This window comes from Coregonus clupeaformis, unplaced genomic scaffold, assembly GCF_020615455.1.
Source record: "Coregonus clupeaformis isolate EN_2021a unplaced genomic scaffold, ASM2061545v1 scaf0075, whole genome shotgun sequence".
NCBI lineage: Eukaryota > Metazoa > Chordata > Actinopteri > Salmoniformes > Salmonidae > Coregonus > Coregonus clupeaformis.
Window position 1 is genome coordinate 491,565 of NW_025533530.1, and position 15,008 is coordinate 506,572.

At 46.2% G+C, this 15,008-nt stretch overlaps 1 protein-coding gene across 1 annotated transcript in view; it reads right to left on the bottom strand.

The window, feature by feature from the left end:
* bmpr2b (bone morphogenetic protein receptor, type II b (serine/threonine kinase)) overlaps positions 1-15,008 on the bottom strand; it is a 121,687-nt gene that overhangs the window by 40,838 nt on the left and 65,841 nt on the right. The window contains exons 4-6 of the mRNA XM_045213046.1: positions 14,737-14,936; positions 14,303-14,533; positions 1,205-1,319 (exon numbers count right to left, since the gene is read on the bottom strand). Of these exons, the coding sequence (XP_045068981.1) occupies positions 1,205-1,319; positions 14,303-14,533; positions 14,737-14,936 (546 nt within the window). The remainder of the gene's footprint in view (positions 1-1,204; positions 1,320-14,302; positions 14,534-14,736; positions 14,937-15,008) is intronic.

A 15,008-nucleotide genomic window follows, 5' to 3' on the forward strand; every position in this document is an offset into this window, starting at 1 on the left:
AAGGACCACTAGAAACAGGCATGCCTAAAGGACCACTAGAAACAGGCATGCCTAAAGGACCACTAGAAACAGGCATGCCCCTAAAGGACCACTAGAAACAGGCATGCCCCTAAAGGACCACTAGAAACAGGCATGCCTAAAGGACCACTAGAAACAGGCATGCCCCTAAAGGACCACTAGAAACAGGCATGCCCCTAAAGGACCACTAGAAACAGGCATGCCTAAAGGACCACTAGAAACAGGCATGCCCCTAAAGGACCACTAGAAACAGGCATGCCCCTAAAGGACCACTAGAAACAGGCATGCCTAAAGGACCACTAGAAACAGGCATGCCCCTAAAGGACCACTAGAAACAGGCATGCCCCTAAAGGACCACTAGAAACAGGCATGCCCCTAAAGGACCACTAGAAACAGGCATGCCTAAAGGACCACTAGAAACAGGCCTGCCCCTAAAGGACCACTAGAAACAGGCATGCCCCTAAAGGACCACTAGAAACAGGCATGCCCCTAAAGGACCACTAGAAACAGGCATGCCCCTAAAGGACCACTAGAAACAGGCATGCCTAAAGGACCACTAGACTAAACTAAAGATTCTAAATCCAAAGGAAAGCCCTGATGGTCACCAAACCAACCAGCAGCCTCACAGCTCTCAAACTGGGACCCTGACTGACAATCCCTAATTGGTAACACCTGATGTGCTTATCAACCAGGCTCAGCACACGGACAAGGTTGCTGCTGCCCCCTGGGGGAACGGAGTGTGGAAGTGATAGTGAGCTGTCGAAACTACCTAACCATTTCCCTAACATGTGATGCATGTCTGTAAGCAGACAGTTAAACATGTATGGGCAATTGCATGTTAACAGGGTGATGTGGAGACTCCGATATTTCACTTTCAAATGTATGTCAAACAAAAAACAATGACTGCAAAGTTAAACAAACCATACAACTCTCAACAATTGGTTTTTGGAACTGCCTGTATCCTGAAAACACATTCATCTTTACACACCCACACACACACACACACACACACACACACACACACACACACACGAGAAGGCAGTAAAAATCCTCCTCAGTGATCTATCACATTCTGAAGGTTTGACGATGGGAGACAGTGTTTCACTGGAGCTGTCTGAGCATGTGAATGGAATGAAGGGGTGTGACGGTGAGGGAGCACAGTGAGTGTGGTGACGGTGACTCCTACCTCCTCTCAGCAGCTCGGTATGCAGGTAGGCCAGACCCCGTGTGACAGAGTGTGTGAGGCGACAGCAGCTGACCCAGTCTCCTGTCTGCAGACTCAGGTACTGACACAGAGAACCCTGCAGAGGGGAAGAACAACATGACTTTACTGGTTCATTGTAGACACATACAGATACAGGTTGTCAGCTCACTTCCCACCAGAGTTAAAGCAGAGGAGGAGGAGGAAGAGGAAGAGGAGGGAGAAGAAGAGGAGGAGGAAGAGGAGGAGGAGGGGGAAGAGGAGGAGGAGGGGGAAGAGGAGGAGGAGGAGGAGGATGGGGAGGGGGAAGAGGAGGAGGAGGAGGAGGAAGAGGAGGAGGAGGAGGAGGAAGAGGTGGAAGAAGATGTGGAGGAAGAGGTGGAGGAGGAAGAGGAAGTGGAGGAGGAGGAGGAGGAGGAAGAGGTGGAAGAAGATGTGGAGGAAGAGGTGGAGGAGGAAGAGGAGGGGGAAGAGGAGGAGGAGGATGGGGAGGAGGAGGAGGAGGAGGAGGAAGAGGAGGAGGAGGAAGAGGAGGTGGAAGAGGAGGAGGAGGGGGAAGAGGAGGAGGAGGATGGGGAAGAGGAGGTGGAGGAGGAAGAGGAGGAAGAGGAGGTGGAGGAGGAGGAGGAGGAGGAGGGGGAAGAGGAGGAGGAGGATGGGGAAGAGGAGGAGGAGGAGGAGGAAGAGGAGGAGGAGGAAGAGGTGGAAGAAGAGGTGGAGGAAGAGGTGGAGGAAGAAGAGGAAGAGGAGGTGGAGGAGGAGGAGGAGGAGGAGGAAGAGGTGGAAGAGGAGGAGGTGGAGGTGGAAGAGATGGGACCCTATTCCCTATGGGCATTAGTCAAAAGTAGTCCACTATAGGGTGACATTTGAGACACTGGCTATGTCTCACAGCCACAGAAAAGAGAACAGTGAGAGTCCAAGGACCTGAGGAAGAGAGTCAATTACAACTATTTTATATTATTATAGAGCAGACACATCATCAGCCCTGGCTGAGTCCTGGTTGTCATGGTGACAGAATGGTTACAGTAACACCACTCTAATCAGCAGAGAGAGAGAGAGAGAGAGAGAGAGAGAGAGAGAGAGGAGTGGAGGAGGCAGGGAGAGAGAGAGAGAGAGAGAGGAGTGGAGGAGGCAGGGAGGAGAGAGAGAGAGAGAGAGAGAGAGAGAGAGAGAGAGAGAGAGAGAGAGAGAGAGAGAGAGAGAGAGAGAGAGAGAGAGAGAGAGAGAGGGAGATGGAGAGAGAGAGAGAGCTCAAAGACGTTGCTCCTGCATTTTTCAGCATGTTTTTACAAAAAATATAGATTTAGAGTTAGATAAACTTGTTTTTTTTGGCACGGACATATACAGGATGCTACCCTCCACAGGGACATATACAGGATGCTACCCTCCACAGGGACATATACAGGATGCTACCCTCCACAGGGACATATACAGGATGCTACCCTCCACAGGGACATATACAGGATGCTACCCTCCACAGGGACATATACAGGATGCTACCCTCCACAGGGACATATACAGGATGCTACCCTCCACAGGGACATATACAGGATGCTACCCTCCACAGGGACATATACAGGATGCTACCCTCCACAGGGACATATACAGGATGCTACCCTCCACAGGGACATATACAGGATGCTACCCTCCACAGGGACATATACAGGATGCTACCCTCCACAGGGACATATACAGGATGATACCCTCCACAGGGACATATACAGGATGCTACCCTCCACAGGGACATATACAGGATGCTACCCTCCACAGGGACATATACAGGATGCTACCCTCCACAGGGACATATACAGGATGCTACCCTCCACAGGGACATATACAGGATGCTACCCTCCACAGGGACATATACAGGATGCTACCCTCCACAGGGACACATACAGGATGCTACCCTCCACAGGGACATATACAGGATGCTACCCTCCGCAGGGACATATACAGGATGCTACCCTCCGCAGGGACATATACAGGATGCTACCCTCCACAGGGACATATACAGGATGCTACCCTCCACAGGGACATATACAGGATGCTACCCTCCACAGGGACATATACAGGATGCTACCCTCCACAACATAACCTTCACTCCAAACCAAAGCTCCAAACCTACAACCTTATTTTGGACGGAATTACCTGGAAAGCTTTCTACTACCAAGGATGACTATTCCCAAACTATACAGCAAATGCTCTGGCAAACAAACAGAAACCTGAAAACACCATCCAACCTGGAACTTAGTGAGTAATGTTTAGTCTGAAGCTATTTTTTACTTTCAAAACCAAGAAGAAAAATACATTACAATGATATATTTTACTTTATAAGGACTGAATGCTAAGGCTACCAAGCTTGCTAGTACAAAGAGATACAACTTCAATTAGCACTGACGTGTGAAGTGAGAGGTGTCAAAGCCCTTGAGCCCAACAATGGCAGGAGAGTCGTACAGTCTACCCCAACCAAATGGAGAGGCCTTAGAAGCACCCTCCCGCTGTTCAGAGGTCATTAAAATACAGTACCCTCTGAATGTAAAGAATGATAAGACACGAAAAGAGTACAAAATGAAGCTCCTTATGGGAAATCAGGAGACACTTTTTGCTGACTTTTATAAAAATGGGAACATAAGCAACCTTATCTTCCACACAGACCATCCCCTGGCATGGCACAGTGCTATATTAGCACACTACCCCTCTGTTAAGATGGGTGGAAACTCAGGATACTAGACAACGAGGACTCTGAGTCAGCTAATATAAATCTCTATAAATCTGGAACAGTATTGGTACAGGGCATCCCCAAACAGTTCCAGCTGGACCTTCACCTAATCAAAGAAATAGCTAAGCAGGAGAAGCTCTCCCTTGAGAAAGATACCCCTACCCCAAGCGGGTCAGACCAGACCTCTTCATTAAATAACCCCACAGACGAGCAACCCTAAGCGGAAAGTCAACCTCCCAGCACAGAGTACTACTCCCTCATTGAAATGAAGGATAAATTCACCCAGCTGGAGGTAAGGCAGGTGGAGCTGGAACAGCAGGTGAACACACTCCAGTCAGCACAGACCCAGACAACAGTCCAGCACAACAACACCCCCTTAACTAGACCTGGAGAGCTGCAGGTAGAGAGAGACATGTCTGCACTCTGGACTGTGGTGAGACAACATCAACAGGAGAAAGAGCAGGAGCAGGAGAAGAACAGAGCACTAGAGGAGAGGATCAGAGTGCTGGAGGAGAAGGTGAGAATGATGACGGGTGACAGAGAACAACCCGTTAGAGAGCTGGCCACCCCCGCAGAGAAGCCAGCAGAACAGCCCACCTCAGATCCTGGCCAAAGTCTCGACACCGCAGCAGAACAGTACACCCTAGACCCTGACCATAGCCTCGACATCACACCCAGACAAACAAATGAAGAACCCCAAGCCCAGGGGATCCCAACCCCTCTGAGCACCCCCCTGTCAGACACCCTGATAGCCCTCCTGACGACCCCCCCACACCCACTGAGGACATACACAAGCCACAGATTGTACTCCTTATGGACTCAAACTGGAAATATATACAAGAAAATACACTTTTTCCCAAACACACAGTGTCTAAACTCTGGTGTCCAAACACCCAGCGCGCCCTAGACCTTCTGTCTGAGGACCAACTAGGATCACCCAGCCACATAATAATACACACAGGCACAAACGACCTGAGAACACAGCAGGAAAGGGTGGCCACAGCACTCAAGGGAGTGATAGAAAGAGCTTCTTCCACTTTCCCCAACGCACAAGTGGTTATCTCAACCCTGTTACCACGGAAAGACTCCCACCCTGCTACCATACATTAGGTAAACAAAAGTATTTCCTGTGACTGTGCCTCAAAACCAAATGTCTACCTGGCCCACCACTCCACCCTGTACTTGAACAGCCTTTACGACCAGGTCCACCTATACAAGGCAGCAGTGCCCACCTTCGCCCGGACCCTAAAGGATATCGCCCTCAACCGCAGACCCAACACCTCACACTGGAGCAACAGATCAACAGACACCCCGCCCAGACCAGCGAGACACTCTCCCAGACCTGCGGCCCCCCCCCCCGGACCTACACATAGAGGACCCCCGCCGAGAGGACCTACATCCAGACCACAGCACCACCAGCCACATCCACACCCCCACCCCCACCAATTAACACCCCATTTAGGCCCCCCAGATCAGGTATAGAGCAGACCTAACTCACTCTCTTAAATTAATCAAAACAGGAACATTTTACATTTGGCTAGAAATTCAAAAGGAAATTATCTCAACAGAGAAACATTTCCTCCTGTGTGCTACCTATATCCCCCAACTAGAATCCCCATACTTTAATGAAGACAGCTTCTCCATCCTAGAGGGGGAAATCAATCATTACCAGGCCCAGGGACACTAGTCTGTGGCGACCTAAATGCCAGAACTGGACAAGAACCTGACACCCTCAGCAAACAGGGGGACAAACACCTACCTGGAGGTGACAGCATTCCCTCCCCCATATGCCCCCCTAGACACAACTACGACAACATAACCAACAAAAACGGGTCACAACTCCTGCAGCTCTGTCGGACGCTGGGTATGTACATAGTCAATGGTAGGCTTCGAGGAGACTCCTATGGTAGGTACACCTATAGCTCATCTCTTGGCAGTAGTACTGTAGATTACTTTATCACTGACCTCAACCCAGAGTCTCTCAGAGCGTTCACAGTCAGCCCACTGACACCCCTATCAGACCACAGCAAAATCACAGTCTACTTGAACAGAGCAATACTCAATCATGAGGCATCAAAGCCAAAGGAACTGAATAATATTAAGAAATGCTACAGATGGAAGGAAAGTAGTGTAGAAACCTACCAAAAAACTATTAGGCGACAACAAATTAAATCCCTTTTAGACAACTTCCTGGACTAAACGTTCCACTGTAATAGTGAAGCTGTAAACTTGGCAGTAGAAAACCTAAACAGTATATTTGACCTCTCAGCTTCCCTATCAAATCTAAAAATCTCTAACAGAAAACCAAAGAAAAGTAACAACAGTGATAAATGGTTTGATGAAGAATGCAAAAACCTAAGAAAGCAATTGAGAAACCTATCCAACCAAAAACATAGAGACCCAGAAAACCTGAGCCTACGCCTTCACTATGGTGAATCACTAAAACAACACAGAAATACACTACGGAAAAAGAAGGAACAGCACGTCAGAAATCAGCTCAATGTAATTGAAGAATCCATAGACTCTAACCACATCTGGGAAAATTGGAAAACACTAAACAAACAACAACACGAAGAGTTATCTATCCAAAACGGAGATGTATTTGTAAACCACTTCTCCAATCTTTTTGGCCCTATAACAAATAACAACCAGCAAAAACATATACATGATCAAATACAAATCTTAGAATCAACTATTAAAGACTACCAGAACCCACTGGATTCTCCAATTACATTGAATGAACTACAGGACAAAATACAAACCCTCCAACCCAAAAAGTAATGTGGTGTTGATGGTATCCTCAATGAAATGATAAAATATACAGACCACAAATTCCAATTGGCTGTACTTAAACTCTTTAACATCATCCTTAGCTCTGGCATCTTCCCCAATATTTGGAACCAAGGACTGATCACCCCAATCCACAAAAGTGGAGACAAATTTAACCCAATAACTACCGTGGGATATGCGTCAACAGCAACCTTGGGAAAATCCTCTGCATTATCATTAACAGCAGACTAGTTCATTTCCTCAGTGAAAACAATGTACTGAGCAAATGTCAAATTGGCTTTTTACCAAATTACCGTATGACAGACCACGTATTCACCCTGCACACCCTAACTGACAAACAAACAAACCAAAACAAAGGCAAAGTCTTCTCATGCTTTGTTGATTTCAAAAAAGCTTTTGACTGAATTTGGCATGAGGGTCTGCTATACAAATTGATGGAAAGTGGGGTTGGGGGAAAAACATACGACATTATAAAATCCATGTACACAAACAACAAGTGCGCGGTTAAAATTGGCAAAAAATTGGCGAGGGCACTAGAACAGTCTGCAGCACCCGGCCTCACCCTACTAGAATCTGAAGTCAAATGTCTTCTGTTTGCTGATGATCTGGTGCTTTTGTCACCAACCAAGGAGGGCCTACAGCAGCACCTAGATCTTCAGCACAGATTCTGTCAGACCTGGGCCCTGACAGTTAATCTCAGTAAGACAAAAATAATGGTGTTCCAAAAAAGGTCCAGTTGCCAGGACCACAAATACAAATTCCATCTAGACACCGTTGCCCTAGAGCACACAAAAAACTATACATACCTCGGCCTAAACATCAGTGCCACAGGTAACTTCCACAAAGCTGTGAACGATCTGAGAGACAAGGCAAGAAGGGCCTTCTATGCCATCAAAAGGAACATAAAATTCGACATACCAATTAGGATCTGGCAAAAAATACTTGAATCAGTTATATAACCCATTGCCCTTTATGGTTGTGAGGTCTGGGGTCCGCTCACCAACCAAGAATTCACAAAATGGGACAAACACCAAATTGAGACTCTGCATGCAGAATTCTGCAAAAACATCCTCCGTGTACAACGTAAAACACCAAATAATGCATGCAGAGCAGAATTAGGCCGATACCCGCTAATTATAAAAATCCAGAAAAGAGCCGTTAAATTCTATAACCACTTAAAAGGAAGCGATTCCCAAACCTTCCATAACAAAGCCATCACCTACAGAGAGATGAACTTGGAGAAGAGTCCCCTAAGTAAGCTGGTCCTGGGGCTCTGTTCACAAACACAAACAGACCCCACACAGCCCCAGGACAACAATACAATTAGACCCAACCAAATCATGAGAAAACAAAAAGAGAATTACTTGACACATTGGAAAGAACAAACAAAAAAACAGAGCAAACTAGAATGCTATTTGGCCCTAAACAGAGAGTACACAGTGACAGAATACCTGACCACTGTGACTGACCCAAACTTAAGGAAAGCTTTGACTATGTACAGACTCAGTGAGCATAGCCTTGCTATTGAGAAAGGCCGCCGTAGGCAGATCTGGCTCTCAAGAGAAGACAGGCTATGTGCACACTGCCCACAAAATGAGGTGGAAACTGAGCTGCACTTCCTAACCTCCTGCCAAATGTATGACCATATTAGAGACACATATTTCCCTCAGATTACAGCGATCCACAAAGAATTTGAAAACAAACCCAATTTTGATAAACTCCCTTATCTACTGGGTGAAATACCACAGTGTGCCATCACAGCTGCAAGATGTGACCTGTTGCCACAAGAAAAGGGCAACCAGTGAAGAACAAACACCATTGTAAATACAACCCATATTTATGTGTATTTATTTTCCCATTTGTACTTTAACTATTTGCACATCATTACAACACTGTATATATACATAATATGACATTTGAAATGTCTTTATTCTTTTGGAACTTCTGAGTGTAATGTTTACTGTTAATATTTATTGTTTATTTCACTTTTGTTTACTATCTACTTCACTTGCTTTGGCAACGTTAACATACGTTTCCCATGCCAATAAAGCCCTTACATTGAAATCGAATTGAATTGAGAAAGAGAGACTTAACTCTGAGCGCTGGCCAATACGGAGTGTTTCACTCAGGCAAGCAAAACAGCTTTTAGAAGAGAACATAAACATTTACTGTAGTAGTGGTTATTTTCCAACGTAGCAGTACCAGAGCATTTACACTACAGTCTACTGATCTACAGTCTACAGATCTACAGTCTACTGATCTACAGTCTACTGATCTACAGTCTACTGATCTACAGTCTACTGATCTACAGTCTACTGATCTACAGATCTACAGTCTACTGATCTACAGTCTACTGATCTACAGTCTACAGTCTACTGATCTACAGTTTACTGATCTACAGTCTACTGATCTACAGTCTACTGATCTACAGTCTACTGATCTACAGTTTACAGATCTACAGTCTACAGATCTACAGTCTACTGATCTACAGTCTACTGATCTACAGTCTACTGATCTACAGTCTACTGATCTACAGTCTACTGATCTACAGTCTACAGTCTACTGATCTACAGTCTACTGATCTACAGATCTACAGTCTACTGATCTACAGTCTACTGATCTACAGTTTACTGATCTACAGTCTACTGATCTACAGTCTACTGATCTACAGTCTACTGATCTACAGTTTACTGATCTACAGTCTACTGATCTACAGTCTACAGATCTACAGTCTACTGATCTACAGTCTACTGATCTACAGTCTACTGATCTACAGTCTACTGATCTACAGTCTACTGATCTACAGATCTACTGATCTACAGTTTACTGATCTACAGTCTACTGATCTACAGTCTACTGATCTACAGTCTACTGATCTACAGATCTACAGTCTACTGATCTACAGTCTACTGATCTACAGTCTACTGATCTACAGTCTACTGATCTACAGTCTACTGATCTACAGTCTACAGTCTACTGATCTACTGATCTACAGTCTACTGATCTACAGTCTACTGATCTACAGATCTACAGTCTACTGATCTACAGTTTACTGATCTACAGTCTACTGATCTACAGTTTACTGATCTACAGTCTACTGATCTACTGATCTACTGATCTACAGTCTACTGATCTACAGTCTACTGATCTACAGTCTACTGATCTACAGTTTACTGATCTACAGTCTACAGTCTACTGATCTACAGTCTACTGATCTACAGTCTACTGATCTACAGATCTACAGTCTACTGATCTACAGTCTACTGATCTACAGTCTACAGTCTACTGATCTACAGTTTACTGATCTACAGTCTACAGTCTACTGATCTACAGTTTACTGATCTACAGTCTACAGTCTACTGATCTACAGTCTACTGATCTACAGTCTACTGATCTACAGTTTACTGATCTACAGTCTACAGATCTACAGTTTACTGATCTACAGTCTACAGATCTACAGTTTACTGATCTACAGTCTACTGATCTACAGTCTACTGATCTACAGTCTACTGATCTACAGTCTACTGATCTACAGTTTACTGATCTACAGTCTACAGTCTACTGATCTACAGTCTACTGATCTACAGTCTACTGATCTACAGTCTACTGATCTACAGTCTACTGATCTACAGTCTACTGATCTACAGTCTACTGATCTACAGTCTACAGATCTACAGTCTACTGATCTACAGTCTACTGATCTACAGTCTACTGATCTACTGATCTACTGATCTACAGTCTACTGATCTACAGTCTACAGATCTACAGTCTACTGATCTACAGTCTACTGATCTACAGTCTACAGTCTACTGATCTACTGATCTACAGTCTACAGATCTACAGTCTACAGTCTACTGATCTACTGATCTACAGTCTACTGATCTACAGTCTACTGATCTACTGATCTACAGTCTACTGATCTACAGTCTACTGATCTACAGTCTACTGATCTACAGTCTACTGATCTACAGTCTACTGATCTACTGATCTACAGATCTACTGATCTACAGTTTACTGATCTACAGTCTACTGATCTACAGTTTACTGATCTACAGTCTACAGTCTACTGATCTACTGATCTACAGTCTACTGATCTACAGTCTACAGATCTACAGTCTACTGATCTACAGTCTACTGATCTACAGTCTACTGATCTACAGTCTACAGTCTACTGATCTACTGATCTACAGTCTACTGATCTACAGTCTACAGATCTACAGTCTACTGATCTACAGTCTACTGATCTACTGATCTACAGTCTACTGATCTACAGTCTACTGATCTACAGTTTACTGATCTACAGTCTACTGATCTACAGTTTACTGATCTACAGTCTACAGATCTACAGTCTACTGATCTACAGTCTACTGATCTACTGATCTACAGTCTACTGATCTACAGTCTACTGATCTACAGTTTACTGATCTACAGTCTACTGATCTACAGTTTACTGATCTACAGTCTACAGTCTACTGATCTACTGATCTACAGTCTACTGATCTACAGTTTACTGATCTACAGTCTACTGATCTACAGTTTACTGATCTACAGTCTACTGATCTACAGTTTACTGATCTACAGTCTACTGATCTACAGTTTACAGATCTACAGTCTACTGATCTACAGTCTACTGATCTACTGATCTACAGTCTACTGATCTACAGTCTACTGATCTACAGTCTACTGATCTACAGTCTACTGATCTACAGTCTACTGATCTACAGTCTACTGATCTACAGTCTACTGATCTACAGTCTACTGATCTACAGTCTACTGATCTACAGTCTACTGATCTACAGACTGCGTCCCAAATGGTACCCTAGTCCCAACATAGCGCACTACTTCTGAACAGAGCCCTATAAAGTAGTGCACTATATAGGGAATAGGGTGCTATTTGGGAGGTGAGAACAAAGCAGTAGTTCTGTATTTGATGGAAGCAGCAGAGGTGTGAGTTAATGTGCTGTGTCTGGCACTGAGCTGGTTCGGTTAGTCTGGGAAAACAGACAGAGACAGACAGAGCAGTAATTCCATGTTTAACTAATGGAGAGACAGGAATGCTATGCTGTGGGTTGACAGAAAACAAAACAAACAGTCATTTCAGACAATGTGTATGTGTGTGTATGTTCTCTGTGTGTCTGACTGTGTGTGTTCTGTGTGTGCGTGCGTGCGTCAGTGTGCGTATCGGACTTTGTGTGTGCTTCAGAGGTAGTGGATATAGAAAGGAAACAGGCGTTACCCTCAAACACAGCAGGGTTACAATAACATTACTAATCTAGAAGAAGGAGCGAGAGACAGAGAGAGACAGAGAGTGAGACAGAGAGAGCAAGAGAGAGAGAGAGAGAGAGAGAGAGAGAGAGAGAGAGAGAGAGAGAGAGAGAGAGAGAGAGAGAGAGAGAGAGAGAGAGAGAGAGAGAGAGAGAGAGAGAGAGAGAGAGAGAGAAAGAGAAAGAGAAAGAGAAAGAGAAAGAGAGAGCAAGAGAGAGAGAGAGAGAGAGAGAGCGAGAGCGAGAGCGAGAGCGAGAGCGAGAGCGAGAGCGAGAGCGAGAGCGAGAGCGAGAGAGAGAGAGAGAGAGAGAGAGAGAGAGAGAGAGAGAGAGAGAGAGAGAGAGAGAGAGAGAGAGAGAGAGAGAGAGAGAGAGAGAGAGAGAGAGAGAGAGAGACGGGCATTATGCACCAATAATTATTAGGAGAAACCCAAGATGACTTGGTGTAAATAGAAATTTATCCCCAATCATCAACAGAAATATCTGCTGAGACGATACAGAATCTATTCTATTCTAGTTCTATGACAGACAGAGACAGGAAACCTTCTGACAGAGAGAGTGATGGGAGCGGAATAGAGGTTCAGATGATTAATTGCTGCAGTAAAATTCTGCTAGACCCCAGGACTCACATGAAGGTAATATTCCATGACCAGTAGTTGTCCACCCTGCCCTTTGTAAGTGTAGAACCCAGTAGAACTCAGTAGAACCCAGTAGAGCCATCAGAACCCATTAGAGCCCAGTAGAACTCAGTAGAACCCAGTAGAGCCATCAGAACCCTGTAGAACCCATTAGAGCCCAGTAGAACCCAATAGAGATCAGAGGCCAGCAGAGCCCAGTAGAGGACATTAGAGCCCAGTAGAGGCCAGAGGCCAGCAGAGCCCAGTAGAGGACAGTAGAACCCTGTAGAAATCTATAAGGCCAGCAGAGCCCAGTAGAGGACAGTAGAACCCTGTAGAACCCTATAAGGCCAGCAGAGCCCAGTAGAGCCCAGTATAACCCAGTAGAGGACAGTAGAGCCCAGTAGAACCCTATAAGGCCAGCAGAGCCCAGTAGAGCCCAGTAGAACCCAGTAGAGGACAGTAGAGCCCAGTAGATCCCAGTAGAACCCAATAGAGGCCAGAGGCCAGCAGAGCCCAGTAGAGGACAGTAGAGCCCAGTAGAACCCTGTAGAACCAAGTAGAGGCCAGTAGAACCCAGTAGAACTCAGTAGAGCTACCAGAACCCTGTAGAGGCCAGTAGAACCCATTAGAGCCTAATAGAGGCCAGTAAAACCCTATAAAGACAGTAGAGCCCAGTAGAGGCTAGTTGAACGCTGTAGAACCCAGTAAGGCCAGCAGAGCCCAGTAGAGCCTAGTAGAACCGTGTAGAACCCAGTAGAACCCAGTAGAGGCCAGTAGAACCCTGTAGAGGACAGCGAAGCCCAGTATAGGCCAGTAGAGCCCAGTAGAACCCAGTAGATCCCAGTAGAACCCTGTAGAGCCCTGTAAAGCCTATTAGAACCCAGTAGAGGCCAGTAGAACGCAGTAGAGCCTAGTAGAACCCAGTAAGGCCAGCAGAGCCCAGTAGAGCCCATTTAACCCTGTAGACCCAGTAGAGCCCAGTAGAACCCAGTAGAGCCCAGTAGAAGCCTGTAGAGTCCAACAGAGCCCAGTAGATGCCAGTGGAGCCCAGTAGATGCCAGTGGAGCCCAGTAGAACCCAGTAGAGCCCAGTAGAACCCAGTAGAACCCAGTAGAGCCCAGTAAAACCCAGTAGAACCCAGTAGAGCCCAGTAGAGGCCAGTATAACCCAATAGAGCCCTGTAGAGCCCAGTTGAACCCAGTAGAGGCCAGTAGATCCCAGTAGAGCCTAGTAGATCCCAGTAGAACCCAGTAGAGCCCACTAGAGGCCAGTAGAACCCAGTAGAGCCCAGTAGAGCCCAGTAGAGCCCACTAGAGCCCACTAGAGGCCAGTAGAGCCCACTAGAGGCCAGTAGATCCCAGTAGAGCCTAGTAGATCCCAGTAGAACCCAGTAGAACCCAGTAGAGCCCAGTAGAGCCCAGTAGAGCCCAGTAGAGCCCAGTAGAGCCCAGTAGAGCCCAGTAGAATCCAGTAGAACCCAGTAGAGCCTACTAGAGGCCAGTAGAGCCCAGTAGAACCCAGTAGAGCCCAGTAGAACCCAGTAGAGCCCAGTAGAACCCAGTAGAGCCCACTAGAACCCAGTAGAGCCCAGTAGAGCCCAGTAGAGCCCAGTAGAACCCAGTAGAGCCCACTAGAGGCCAGTAGAGCCCAGTAGAACCCAGTAGAGCCCACTAGAGGCCAGTATACTTACAAGAGGGTAATACTCCATGACCAGTAGGTACTCCATGCGTCCGTCGGCTGTAAGTCTCTCGTCTCCAACGATGAATCGTGCGATGTTATCGTGCTCCAGCAGGGGGACGCGGTAGATGGCTCGCTCATTGACAAAGTTCTGGCGGTTCTGGTAGGTGAACACCTTGACCGCCACGGGACGCTCGTCTAGAGAACCCTTATACACAGAGCCATACCGCCCTCGACCAATCATCTGGGAGGGGATAGATGGAGAGGGACAGGGAGAAGGTGAAAGAAAGATGGTTGGAGACAGAGACAGTGTCAGTCTTCTATAAGCAACACAGCAGCTGTTTAATGAGACAGAGCCAGTGAGAAAAAGGTTACTACAGTTCTAAGAAGAGACAATAATGTGGTGTTAGAGGCCATTGTAACCTTATTCCAACTATAACAGCTCACCTCTAGTAGTTTAAGGCTGTCCAGGTCGAGACTGGGTTCTGAGGCTGCTGCCTCCATCATGTCCATGTTGTGTAGTCCCTGTTTCCTGTCTCCACTCAGCATGCGGTACCCGAAGAACAGCGCCACGATCAGCACCGCTACTATGGAGACAGACGCCAGGGCGATCACGATGGTCTCCTCACGGTACAGCGGCCGTGGGTCTGGGAATGATGACATCACAGAGTTAAGGGGTGACATCATCACAAGCAGGGTCAGAGGTTAGGGGCCGGAGA